The 14,058-nt window shown below is 32.2% G+C and overlaps 1 protein-coding gene across 1 annotated transcript; it reads right to left on the bottom strand.

Moving 5' to 3' along the window:
- Positions 1-1,315: 1,315 nt before the first annotated feature.
- On the bottom strand, positions 1,316-13,705 carry LOC141646921 (sesquiterpene synthase 2-like). The gene is made up of 9 exons (XM_074454923.1): positions 13,493-13,705; positions 12,582-12,855; positions 11,927-12,290; positions 10,739-10,957; positions 9,919-10,057; positions 8,377-8,622; positions 4,533-4,723; positions 1,878-2,548; positions 1,316-1,719 (listed from the first exon to the last, which is right to left on the bottom strand). Exons 2-7 carry the CDS (start codon positions 12,673-12,675, stop codon positions 4,571-4,573), a joined length of 1,215 nt encoding a protein of 404 aa, XP_074311024.1. The 5' UTR covers positions 12,676-12,855; positions 13,493-13,705; the 3' UTR covers positions 1,316-1,719; positions 1,878-2,548; positions 4,533-4,570.
- Positions 13,706-14,058: the final 353 nt, after the last annotated feature.

Genomic DNA, 14,058 nt, shown 5'->3' with positions numbered 1-14,058 from the left:
TCAAACGGGTTGTGCGGGTCGGGTCAGAATACGGGTCGGGTCGGGTCATACGGATCACGGGTCGGGTTAGGGTCAGAATACGGGTCAAGAAATAATTTTTAACGTCTTTTTTAAACGATTTTTTTAATTTAAAAAATATTTTTTTTAAAAGTAAAATATATTTAAAATTATTATTTTAATCATATTCATCATATACAATAATTATATTGATATAATTATTAAAATAAATTTTTTTAATAATTATTTTATTATTAAATGTTATAAAAGTTATATAAAATTGACTTTTTGGTTGAATTTTTAATTTTAAGTAATGAAAATAATTTTTTAACTATATTTTCAAATATAATATATAAATATTAATATTTTTAATAAAATTCATGATTTTCCCTTGACCCAACGGGTCGACCCGCTCGGGTCGGGTCTCGACCCTAAAATAACGGGTCATTTCGGGTCAAACTGGTCGGGCGGGTCGAGTTTTCGGATCGGGTCGAATTTTGACATGTCTAACTGTGTTATTTGCCGTACAAATTAATCCCCGCCTAATCTATTGATAATAATGCAAGATAAATAAATAATTAGGACGAAAATAGTAATTTGGATGTGCTTCGAAGTTTGAATCTTTCCGAAGTGAGGAAGGTGGAGACTTTAGAGCGTCAAGAATGTTTCACTTATATCCTATAATTCATGAGCATATCAGATAATATAAAGATCACCATAAAACTAAATGTTCCTTCTTTCGTTCCGGTTATTTGTTTACCTATTCTATTTTAGGGTATCTCACTTAATTGTTTACTTGTTTATTTTAGGAATGTCTCTGAATGACAATTTGATATTTTATGCTCAATTTAGTCTGTTTGCCATCTAATGATTGACCTTTTCTTTTTTATGGGTTTTTGTGCCAAAATCAAAGGTAGAAAAATGTACAAGACGGACGTAGTAATATAATTGTAGCAATGACCAGTTACATTACATTATTGTTGAACCTCGTTAGGGTTAAAGTAATAAATAAACTTTTTGCTGTCACTAGTAGAAAAAGTGACATTGACATCGGTTATTTAGGCCAATTTACATCGGTTTTAGGCGATGCTTCTGGGGGCGTTGTTTATTGCATTTATAAGAAAACATCGGTTATAAAACCGATGTTAATGGTAGTAAATTACATCGGTTATTGGGTAAAACCGATGTTAATGGCATTTAAATTACATCGCTTTCTATGTAAAACCGATGTTAATAGCATTTAATCTACATCGATTTTGGTGTAGAACCGATGTAAATATCAACCTTATCTACATCATTTATGACTAAAACCGATGTAAATAGATATTTTTTTAATTAAAAAAAAATACATTCAGGCGTGAAAAACACCTCAATTGAGAGCTACATTCAATTAAAAAAAATTACATTTCCAAAACCCACAATTTATAACTACTCCAAAATTATAAATATATACAAGTGTTTTGAACATAAATATTCTTAGATCTATACACTACACACACAAAAATACTTGTAGAATACTTCTGGCTAAATAATGATAGTAAGATACAAAATGTAATTAAAAAACTAATATAATACGAGTAGTGTAATACTCCTAGTTTGTTCCCTATATTTGAGCTCCTTCTAATTAGCAACACTGCGTAGTTTTCAGCTTGGAAAGGCTCACAGTTCATCATCATCATTAGTATCAGCAACCTGTACACTCTCAGGACATGCTTCCCATGTCTAAAAAAAGCTAAGTAATGTCAAGTTCAGCACCTAATGCACTAAATTGCAAGAAATAAATATATGATTAAGAAGATGGTGCAAATTACCTAAATACTTAACAATAGCTGAAACAAAGCAAAATACAAACAAAGAATGAACTGAGAAGAAATAAGTACCTAGCTTACAACATCACCAGGCAGCAACCAGCACCACAAACTAGCAACCAACCAGCTCGCCAAACCTACACGCAGCACAACCATTCGGCAGCCAGCAGGTCAGTAACCATGACCCTCATGTTTAAGTCGTTATGCCATCGACATACAAATATCCTCCAACAACCAATATCAAGCCAAATGACAAGTTAAGCAGCAAAAAATAAATCAAATATTTTCTAAAATCACCCAAACAAAGTTCCATGTTATATATATAACAATTACACAATTTCCAGATTGTAATCGACAATATTTAGTCATCAATTTAGCATGATATTAGTAATTTAAATCCCATTTAATCATCAGCAATTTCCAATAATCAAACTAACAAGATAAAAAAAACATCAACAATAGAGACATACTGTAGAGTAAACAACATACAACATCCTAATCAAAACAAGTTGAAAATGCATTCAATTATCTTTAATAAAATAATGTCCAAATTAGGGTTCTTCCAGCTCAATATTGTCTCCCAAATTGCCGCCTTCTTCATCTGAAATTCGGATTTATGAGGACAATGTGTAGAAATTAGTAGGTTAAATAATTGAAATACAAAGGTTCTAATCTATAATTAGGATCTCAGAGAACCTATATACCTCAAAGATGTTGATAATCGATGAAATGGAAGTGGATACCTAATAACATAAAGAAAATATTTCTGTTACACAAAAAAAAAATCATATACAATGATGCACAGCCACTAAAACTGCAGTAGAAAGATATATTTCAACAAACACCACCAGTTATCAAACAACACCAGCACATAATACAACAACATTATTCCTGAAAAATACCAGGACAAATAACTCTGAAATAAGCAAACATTCACAATTATAGCCTTTGAATAGTTTAAACTATTGTACCCCCGGTTACTACAAGAAAAAACAAAAATATTATCAAAATCCATCTTAATAGTTTCATGAAAAGATCTTAAATGAAGAAAGGGGATGAAGAATGACATATTTCGACCATAAAATCAGTATACCACAATCATTGCCTGCTAACACAAAAATCAGAAGTTCAAAAGCTCAACTTAATTTGACAACTATTGTGCATCTCTTCAGTCTCAACCACAACCAACCTTTTAACATGCACTAAGATTTTGTAAGGCTAGCAAAAGTAGTCCTATATTAATACGTGACCTGAATAATGGACACTGCAATCTAGTAGCATGTCACGTATCCAACAAACCAACAAGATATCAACAACATGAAACATTTGCACAAAAAAGCCGTGACAGACATTATTGTGTTGAGCACCTGCAGTCAAGTCGGGGTAATATAAAGCCAAACAAAATCTTACTTAATAGTCACCAATAACAGTAAGGAGTTTTTTTCTTAACAGGGGTTTAAATCCAAAATATTTACAAAAATGGGGCTCTTTCCAAAGTATTTACAATAAATGGGTTGACGTCATCACAAATGAAGAATTTTTTTTTAAATAAAATGTAACCTCTCGCTTTGTGAGGCAGCGAGAAGCTGTCATTCCCTCTGCTCCCCCAACATACTTCATTCGACATCTTTGTTCTCCTTACTCCTTACTCCGACCACCAAACCACGAAATACCACCCCCATTATGTTCCTCTCACTTCCCGTATCAAATACACCCCTTTGTTTGAGTGATTAGGTTACTAGTTTGCAAAGTAAATAGTCCGCCAATTCGCCGCTCCCCAAAACTGTTTCTGCGTTTTCAGTAATGTGTTCTCATATAGAAAATAAATTGGACGGGCGTATTTATACCAACAGCAATACAAGGGGGCAGAGGACTAAACCTCCCTCTCCAAAGTCTAAACAATGCCAAGTACAAGGCAGGTGAGCAGCACCTACAGTGGACGTATTTATACCAACAACAATATTGAATTGTTTACTCCACAAGAACCACATAAATTGAAGTTAATGTGATGACATGAATGAATGTCATATATGGCAAATATAATCCTTCCGAGTCTCTAAATTGTAGTCTTTTGTCCGAAGTGTGTGACAACCAGAGTCTAGTTATTTTTGCTGCTACTTTGAGTTTGTGTGAAAACCCTGAATCAATCCGACAACTAGAGGCAGAATGTTCAGCAACTCAACTTATGTACGAAGTAGCATTTCCTGACTGGAAGCCTAATTATGTCACCAGTGCTTAGAGTGAGACAGTGAGTAATCAAACTGACCACAATACTACTTCCAACTTAGAGTTTCGATTGTCCAAACTGCTGCAGGGGAAATCGATACCAAGATCATCTCAAATCTTTCGCAGAGAACAGTTTTGTGATTATTAGTGAAACCGAAAACACAGAAATAATTTTGTGAGCGGCGATTTTGCGGGCTATTTACATTGCTAACTACTAAGCTAATAACTCAAACAAAGGGGTGTATTTGATAAGGAAACTGAGATGAAGAGAATGGTGGTGGTGGTTCGGGGTTTGGTGGTCGGAGTAAGGAGAATAAAGATGATGAATGAGCATGTTGGTGAGCAATGCCAATGACAGATTCTCGTTGTCTCATACAGCGAGACGTTCGTTTTATTAAAAAAAAAAACGTTGTAAATACTTTAAAAAGAGCCTCATTTTTGTAAATATTTTGGAGTTAAACATCATTTAAGGAAAAAATTCTAACAGTAAAGCAATGTTACCTGCTGTAGCATTCCTCTACCTGTAGGAGTATTCCACCTCATAACAGTCCTATACACTTGTGAAGCCTCAATGCTTCCAAAGTACGCCTATAAAGTTTTTTGGTTCCTGGCATCCCCGGGACCAATGTAATATACAGGTTTGGGCTCCATGCTGCCGGAACCTGTGCCTTGAAGCATTGAATGCATTCATCCTGCACAAGCTGTTGCATCCTCAAAATGAAAAACAACATATAAAACTCAACCAGAAAATAACAATCTAATATAAGCTTTTATTTCCTCAATCATTAATTGACGTTCTATTTCAATGTTGCTTGTAATTCATTATCCTCTACCTTTCTTTATCTAGAACGCTCAGATAACTATTGTCTAAGGTAGAAAGGATTCATGGATCTTGCCCAAAGAAAACGACTTGTAATGCACATCAAATATAGAAATATACACATAATTAAATCCCTAATTTTACACCCACTACCCAAAACCCACAATTTCTCAAACCCTAACCAGGTATATTTTCAATCACACCAAAGTTCAAGAGCAAGTGAGCAACTCACCCATACAATCATAAAACAATAGAAATAACACCATAATACAACTAGTTTAGGACCAATTCAAATTTTTAAAAAAATACTCATAAATCCTAATTGACTAAATTGAAACTACTCAAGTGAGAGATTATACCTATTTTATGTATAAGAGAATGACAAATGACGAATGGCGATTGACAATTGACGAATGTAGAGGATGCAATGAGGATTCGCCTGAAGATAGAAGAAAGGATGGAAGACGACGGCTTTACGATGGAGGGTTGTGCGTTAGAGTTTCTGTGAGAAACTGAAGGGTTTGTTTGAGAGGCAACTGAAATATATGTCCCGTGTACCATGGAATTTTATTCTAACATCAGTTTACTAGTTAAGTAGAACCGATGCAATATAAATCTTATCTTTATAATTACAAGATCATTTAAAGCCATGAGATTGATCCACGTCATCATGTACAACTTCCCCACTTGCAAAAAGCATTTTTTTCTCCGAAATTCAACTGCTTCCATACTTTCATTTTTTGTTTGACAATGGTGTTAAAAATTACTACTCCATTATATTTCAAGAACTTCATTTATTATTAGGGAAAAAAACTAAATTTTAAAATTTATCAAAATTTAATAATTTATTTATCAACAGTATCCAAGAAAACAAAAAACTAAAAATTAAAATGTTCATCAAGTCATCAAGTAGATTTTATTAACAATGATAACAAAAATAAAATGAAGAAAGTGATAAAGGGAGACAAAATAATCCAATATAAGGGAGGTGGGGAGATATATAGATTATAGAAGATGAGTTGAAGATGGAGAAGGCTGACGATAATCATAGTGTAAGGTTGGGTGAAACAATTATGATTGTGGTTTTGTGGATGGAGTATTTATTTAGCCGAGTGTGTGCTGTTAATTTGGGTAATTAATGTAGATCATTAATATAGAATATATATAAGACGTCGTTCTCACGTTGTTAGATACAAAGACAACTCATTATTGATTATAATATATGAATGTTTTAATAATAATGGACCGTCTCACAGTGTAAAGCCGCTATAATTTATAATAGTTGAGTAGATTTTTTTTTAATGAAAATTGTCTTTTATTCCTCATTATTTTGGGTCAATTATAGTAGAGTATAAATTGTAAATCTATAATTCTATATTATTACAAATAAATTGTCTATTTTCAAAAATAAGTTAAGGGAAAAAATTGACCAAAAGTAGAACGTAAAGACCTTAAAAAAGAAAAAGTAAACATCCTATTAAGTCGGAGGGAGTATAATGGAGTAACACGCACGTAACATTTTTCGGGGCCAATTTGATGAATTACCATAATGCTACAAAGGTTAAGGGAGTTGTTATAACCTTATAGACCGTCGATAAAATATTATGCATCGTTGGCATTTTCTCCCATTTGTCCAACTTTGTCCAGTGACTTTAAAACCTTGCTTTCTCTATTATTTTTCACTCTTTTAATAAGAAAGGCAATAAATTTTACAACGAATGTTTTCAACTAATTACAATTCTTCTAATGTAGTAAATTTTTATATATAATGACAAAGTGAAACTCATATTTCCATATAAATTGTTGAAGCACGTTCATATATAATGATACTAAATTTATTAATTATCAATATTAAATGGTTTAAGTATGAACAAATAAGCGTTTTGATTTACGAATATGTGCTTTTATTACTAAATAAAAAGTAAAAACCTACCGTATGTAATATGTATGTTGGATCATAAGATCTTGCTATTCGATTCTACCTATCTGATATAACCAACTCTATCGATTTGAAGTAAAATCTTAATCCTAACAACATTGGTGTATACTACATTACTACCTACTCTTTGTCTCTTTGTTGAATGTATGTACCCTAAATTATTCATTGGAAGCACAATAGTTTTCAAACTTTTCTTCACATATTTTGGAAAATGTTGGTGATTTCATTGAATTTGAGGAAACCTAAGTTGTACACCAAATTCCATAAGATCAAATAATACTCCTCCTTCTTTTGAGAGACCGTCTCTCACTAACATTAATGAAAAACCGTTTCTCTTAAGAATAATATTTAGAAAATCATAAATAATTGTGATTGATATTAAAATATTTACATTTTATTATTAAGAAATATTTACAAAATGAATTTTTAATCAAAATAATTAATATGTGAATGCAAATAATTGGAGTTAAGGTAGCACATCGGAGACCGTGTAAAAGTAAAAAGAATTATCATTATAAAAGAAATTTATTATGAACATCAACGTGTATATTTTATTAATATTTGATTATATTAATACTAATTTTCTGAAATTATACCCGTGCAATTTTGCACGGGTTAAAACTAGTATTATCTAAATACATTGACATCGTTTCAATAAACTGATACAATTTAAATAAATTAACATTGGTTTTCAAATAACCGATGTTAATAACTGATGTAAATAATGAAAATAAAATAATTAATATCGTTTTGTTTCTGAAACCGATGTCAATAAGATTATTTACATCGTTTTTATTAAGAAGCGATGTTATTAGGGCGATGTCAATAGCACTTTTTCTACTAGTGTGTATTCATTTGTTTAACCTTTTTATTTTTTAATTCCCTATTTACTAAATGAATAGGTGAAACTCCCACTTTTCCCGCCTAAAAATATTTCCTAAAATAGTGCGTGATATTTTTAACATATACTATAGGTGTCGACATGATAAGTTATAAATACACTAATCTTTTGTATTTAAATATTTGTACATCATTTAATATTTCACATTCTGCACAAATTTATGTCTGATTTTTTTTATGATAGGGAAATTCTTTTTTTAAAGAACTTAATGATAAAAATTTATTGACTTCTTATGATAAGAAGTTGCGGCTAAAAAATATGGTATTAGTAAATATTGTAAAAATTCATTGCCTTTTTATGATAAAAACTTGCAGCTAAAAAATATGTTATTAGTAAATATTTGTAAATTAACATCATTAATTTCTCGCTTAAAAAAAATATTCAATTTATTGCTTGTTACGATCTACTCGTAACTTTTAATAACTTCTCCAATCAAAATACATTAAGGAGAAATATGAAAAATAAGTGAATTGTCGATTTAACTTCTATAAATAACACACTAGAAAGTAAAACTCTATAAATACCATGCATATATTACACGAGGTCTATATTGTTAACTCTATAAATACCGCGCATTCATTGCGCGGGATCTAAACTAGTTAGGAGAGTATTTTAATAAACAGTAAACACATAATTAGGACGTAGGCACTACGAAAAACAGATTTCTTGGGCAGAAGCCACATACCTTGTGGCTACTAATATCATTCAAGATCCTAGCCATCACACAGGAAGCTAGTATTGCCTTGGATGGTTGGTTAATCCATTCGAAGGCATCCTTCCTTATACCCGTCATTCCAACAGAAACGATCGTTGGCATATATTTGTAGCCGGAGCTTCCAATAGCATTTTTCATATACTCATCATATGTTGGTACATAGTTTTCATGTAACCATTTTGCTTCTTGCATGTAACTCCTACACAAAGCTTTCATCTGTACAATTGACCCAATATAAGTAATACTGTAGAAGTTCTCAGTTCTATATATATTTTTTTTTCTGGATTTTTTTACATGGTATCCTTACATTTATTCGAATTCTATGTGTCATCCCTCGTTTTTCAAAAATATCAGTGGTACTCTTAAACTTAATGAAAACATCTTAAAATACCCAAAATATTCTAATCCGCGTTTTTTAAATGTTTAGTTTATGCAATTTTTGTTCGATTTTTTAGCAATAATTTGTCATACCATTAAAATAAATATCATTTATTCAATTATAAAAATTATATATATTTCGTTTATTCAGTTAAATGTTCTCGTTCTATATCCACTTAATCAATTGGTCTCCCTTGTGACGGGTTACCATTTGTGACGGATATTTTGTGAGATAAAATGGTAACAAAATGGGTTAGTGGAGAAAGGGGACCACATGAATAGTGTTGCAGAGAGAGAAAAAGTGGGTACATTGTGAGGTAAAATGGTATCCGTCTTCAGCTTGTGACGGATATGTCATGTCTTCAATGAGAATTTGTGCCACTTAATAGTTTATGTTCATACTCTATTCTGTTTCTCAGTAGTCATGTAAGTTACGAACAAATTGCAATACAATACAAAACTAAGTACCCTAATTACATAATTTGAAAAAAAAAACTATTGGCAATCTGAAAAAATAAAAGGTGTTAGGGTGCAAACCCTTGTCCCACATCGATAGAATAAAGATGGAAGATCATCTTTATAAGTATCCAGAAAATATAATAGTACGAGGCCTTTTGGAAGGAGTCCAAGAGTAAATCCGTGAGGGCTTGACTCAAAGTGGACAATATCGTACTATTATGGTCAGTGGACACAGATGCAGCAGAGGCCCAACACAAGGTATTCACGCTTCCGCACAACAAAAGGAAATATGCATAATTTGAAAATATATACAAAAGAAGTGTCTTAGTTGAACTCAACAAGAAGTCATTATTTTTGGAGGTTCAAGATGACAAGTATATATCATTATAGATGAAGATAGAATAAAAGATAAAGAAGGTTAGAAAGAAAAAAAAAAAGTAAATAGGTATGAGAGAGAAGGAAATAGAAGGTGAGATAAAAGAAAGAAATAAGGGTAAAGGGCATTTTTGTCATAAATTAAGGATTTTAGACGAAAAATTTGAAATTTGATGAAATATACCATTTTTTTAGATCGGAATCAGACTAAGGGGGCAAAATTTGATCAAAAGTATGTTATAAAAGTGTAAATTTAGAAAAATTAATTTTATAAGCGTGTAAAGATTAATTAACACTTACTTGTAGGCAGAAATAATCGGCGGCATAAGACCTTCCTTCACTTGCCAAATCTCTTCTGATTTCTTCGCACGTATCAAGAATCACATTGTAGATAAATTTCATGTAGTCTGGAAGTTGACTAACACAACTTTTATCCCACCTACATACAAAACCAATAAACGATAAACCCTCGACTCCTCGAGTATATCAAATCAATATCAGGTTTGCCAGTTGCCACTGTTTCTATTAAGGGACGGGCTCAAAGCCTAGCAGATGGAATAGTCTCGGTCCATAAACTTTGTTAGAGTTTATTCCCTCTATTCTAAACAAAAGCATTCTCTAATCACAAATTCTCATTGAAGACATGACATATCCGTCACAAACTGAAGACGGATACCATTTTACCTCACAAAGTACCCACTTTTTCTCTCTCTGCAACACTATTCATGTGGTCCCCTTTCTCCACTAACTCATTTTGTTACCATTTTATCTCACAAAATATCCGTCACAAATGGTAACCCGTCACAAGGGAGACCAATTGTTCTCTAATAGACAACTATCCATGACAACTGACAAGTATGTAGGAGGACAAGGCATGGACTCCAGTCGTAAATATTATATCTTTGTTATTATTCTGATTCTTATCTTTGTTATGTTATTGTGTGCATGGTTTCTATCAAAAATTCCTATGGACTTGAATCAAATCCTGAGAAGTTTATCCAAGTTTTAAGTACTGACTGAATAGCCTCGCTCCATTTTTAACGTACAAAAAAACGCATTATTTAGTTTGTTTTGTACACGCAAGCTTGTACAAATCACCAATAAGCTCGATTAGACAAACCTTTCTATTGCATCGGTGAAGAGTTGTAGCTCCGGAATAACTCCATATGCATCGTAGGTATCATTTACGATGGATATGAACTTGAATAGCTTGTTGCTGATTATTCTAGCATACGAATACTTTGGTTCAGCGTATACACCTATCATCCAAGCATTTGCCTCCATTAATCTGTCCCTCGCATAGGGAAGTTTTCGGGTGAACTCCAAGCTTTTCGACCACCTGGTCGGAGTAAAAGTTAGGCTGAAACAGGTTAAATTATTCTCCTTTCGTCCCAATCATTTATTTTGGCACAAAAAAACCACAGAAATAAGAAAAATAATGATAAATAATAGGGTTCTCTTACCTATCCACTTGCTCACATTAGATGTCCACTTGCCTACTAGTATAAAACTTATCAAAAAATAAAAATAGATAACAATTGATTGATACACCCAACACGAAAATAGATAATAATTGACCGAAACGAAAAGAGTACCTACTAATAAAATAGAATATGCAAATATTCTTTTAAGATATACTAGTGTAGACCCCGTGCATTAAATGCACGGTATTTAGAATTTTTTTTTAATTAATTACTTATATATTAATGGCACGTTATTAATTGTTCATATTTATCGTCGTTGTAATTTGCTTTGAGAAAAAAAGAAGTTATAACTGACCATTAATGAAGAGAATTGAATAATGTGCTAAATTATATTTAAAACAAAATATTTTTTTAGACCATAAAGCTACTGATTTCAATTTTTAAATTCTCCTATTTGTTTTATTTATTTTATCATGAAAGCAATAATACCGATTTAGTATCTTGTTTTATACTAGTATGAGTCAAGTTATTCTCAAATAATAACGACAAATGCTTTAGCAATTATGTTTTATATAAATTTTATTTTATTTATATTTTAATCAAGAGATTATAGATTAGAATTTAGTGAAAATAATATAATTTAATAAAAATATTAATTTTAATGAAGAGTATAAGTGAAATAAAATATAATTAGTTTCTTATTTTGTGAATGCACTTCATTATTATAATTTTCCTTATTTAAGAAGATGTTTGTTAGAGGAAAAATTGTGAGCCTCCTATTCTTTTAGTAGATAGGGAATTTTGTATATCTTTTCCAATCGCTTTTTTATATCGTGTAGTATTTGAAAGATGGATTTCAGATTTGAAAATAAGACGAGGTATACCTTATAATTTCCTGCAATTCTTTGTTATGCAATGACTGAAGAAGGTTGAAATCTAATTTGGCTAATTTGAGCAAATTATCATCAGGTGACAAGCCGGATTCATAGACCGAGATTTGGTACTTAGATTCAAGTCTTGGGGAGCGCTTGAACAAGGGCAAATCCAACGCACGGGTTACTTGATGTGCCATAGAACAGTTGGGGTCGCTAGCAAATTGTGCGAGTCGCGCACGAGTGTACGCAACTGCCTCATCCAGCACGCACTCTCCGTGCACTCTAAGATGTGAGGCTTCATACAGGCTTAACATTGCCTCCACATCATTCTCCTCGAAGCTTTCTTCATCATTTTTCAAGTTTTTGAACACTTCTGTTTTGTCAATTAATATAAAAGGCAAATAAATAATTGAGACGTAAAGAATAGATATTTAAATAAACTTATTAAATATTGAATAAATATCAGTATACCAACTATTTTATAAAACTGTATGGAGCAGTGGGGGATTTAGGGGAGTTAGCAGTGGCGCTCGCCCCCGGGTGAGATGGAAAAATTGAAAGTTTTGGTTAAAATTTCTGAATTCTTTTCAAGTTTACGTTCTGCTATTACTTGTTTGCTCCCGCTGAAAACATGTCTAAATGTCAGATCACAATTGCAACGTACCACAGGACACAAAGAAGCCATGTTGGCGCAAGATGCGAAATCGTAGGGAGACATAATGAAGGTCATTCTTAAAGCAATCTTCATTAAAATGCATGTTGTGAAATTTAAGCAAGATGGTTTCAATTTCATCCTCAAAGTGGTATGCAACTCCAAGTCGCTCAATAGTATCAATATACACGAGTCACTCCTTTGGATCCTTGTCTTCCGCTATAAGCTTCTTCCGCACTAGCTCTTTCAACTCGTCGATTTCCTGCTTTGTTTGCCTTTCGGCCACCTACATATACAAATGAACACAAGTTACACAACTGTGAGTCTGCGAATTTAAGTGGCAATATATATAGTCGCAGAGGAATGGTAAGTCTATCCTTTTCTTTTAATTACAGTTTATCGTTGTAAAAAAAATGAACATATTTTTTTTTTATCTCTTTTAGTATATCTTTCCATTTCTTTAAATTTTTTTCCCTGTAATCAACGTTAAGAAATACTCCCTCCCTCCATTCAACTCCACACTACCATTATCTATTTTGTACACTATTCATAGTTAAGCATTCAATTTCAAATTTCTCCCAATACATAAGTGAAAATATATTCATGTGGGATCTTGTTTTATTCGTCGTTACGAGTACATTAATAATATCTAACTTTTATATTTTTTGCAAATATGTAGCTAACGATATTTAGCGCGTAAAATACGCGTTGGCAAACGTGAAAAAAGAAAGTGGTAGTGTGGAGTTGAATGGAGGGAGTATCAGATAAAGATAACACATATATTATTTTTCCAAAAATGAAAAAAATGATGTATAAATAAAGAAAATTATGATCAAAGTACGGTGATTTTAGATGCCATGCAAAGCCGACATAACATACCTAAAAACAAACAAAGAACTTAATTTTAAAAGCGAGATAATAACCTCGTTAAGGGGAGTGAAGTCCATGACGTGGTTCTCCCATAGATCCGGTTGAAAATTGGCTAGAGGTCGGGGACACTCTCCCTCATCGGCATTGTGGTTGTTCACATTAAATGAAAGGTTTTCCATTTTGATAATATCTAAAGTTTTGAAAGCTAATTATTAGTTGCTTAAAGTTTTGGTACGTGATAATGTTGAAGTATGTATAACATTTGTGCTATTTCGTCTTGCTTCGGCAACAATTTATAGCAATAGAATTCAGGCCAGTGGTGCTTAATTGGCACAAATAAGTTGTTGGTATAGGGGTGATTAAGAAGTGCTTAATAATAAGTGGCGCAAATAAGTTGTTAGGAGAGACAAAAATTGAATTACATACACAATATTTATTTAACTGCTTATCAAAGAAGTCTTATGTAAAATGGTTTTATAATAAAACATTGTCAAAATCATTTGTTCATCACAAAATACTCCGTAAGTCTTCTAATGTAGTTTATCAGCTACTCCCTTCCTTCCACCAAGTTCTTCCCACTTTTCTTAAAAAGAAGAGTAAATTAAAAATTACTCCCTTT

Source organism: Silene latifolia, chromosome 3 (genome assembly GCF_048544455.1).
Source record: "Silene latifolia isolate original U9 population chromosome 3, ASM4854445v1, whole genome shotgun sequence".
NCBI classification, from domain to species: Eukaryota; Viridiplantae; Streptophyta; class Magnoliopsida; order Caryophyllales; family Caryophyllaceae; genus Silene; species Silene latifolia.
Note: the sequence above shows the minus strand (reverse complement) of the source record. Positions and strands in the feature narration are given on the sequence as shown.

What these genes read in the sequence shown, in the direction of transcription:
- LOC141646921 (XM_074454923.1), bottom strand. Translation starts at nt 12,675, where the DNA reads ATGCATTTTAATGAAGATTGCTTTAAGAATGACCTTCATTATGTCTCC. An exon ending in GAATTGCAGGAAATTATAAG is followed by an intron (nt 10,958 to 11,926) that starts GTATACCTCGTC and finishes TACTCCGACCAG; the next exon opens with GTGGTCGAAAAGCTTGGAGT. An exon ending in TTCACCGATGCAATAGAAAG is followed by an intron (nt 10,058 to 10,738) that starts GTTTGTCTAATC and finishes TTTTGTATGTAG; the next exon opens with GTGGGATAAAAGTTGTGTTA.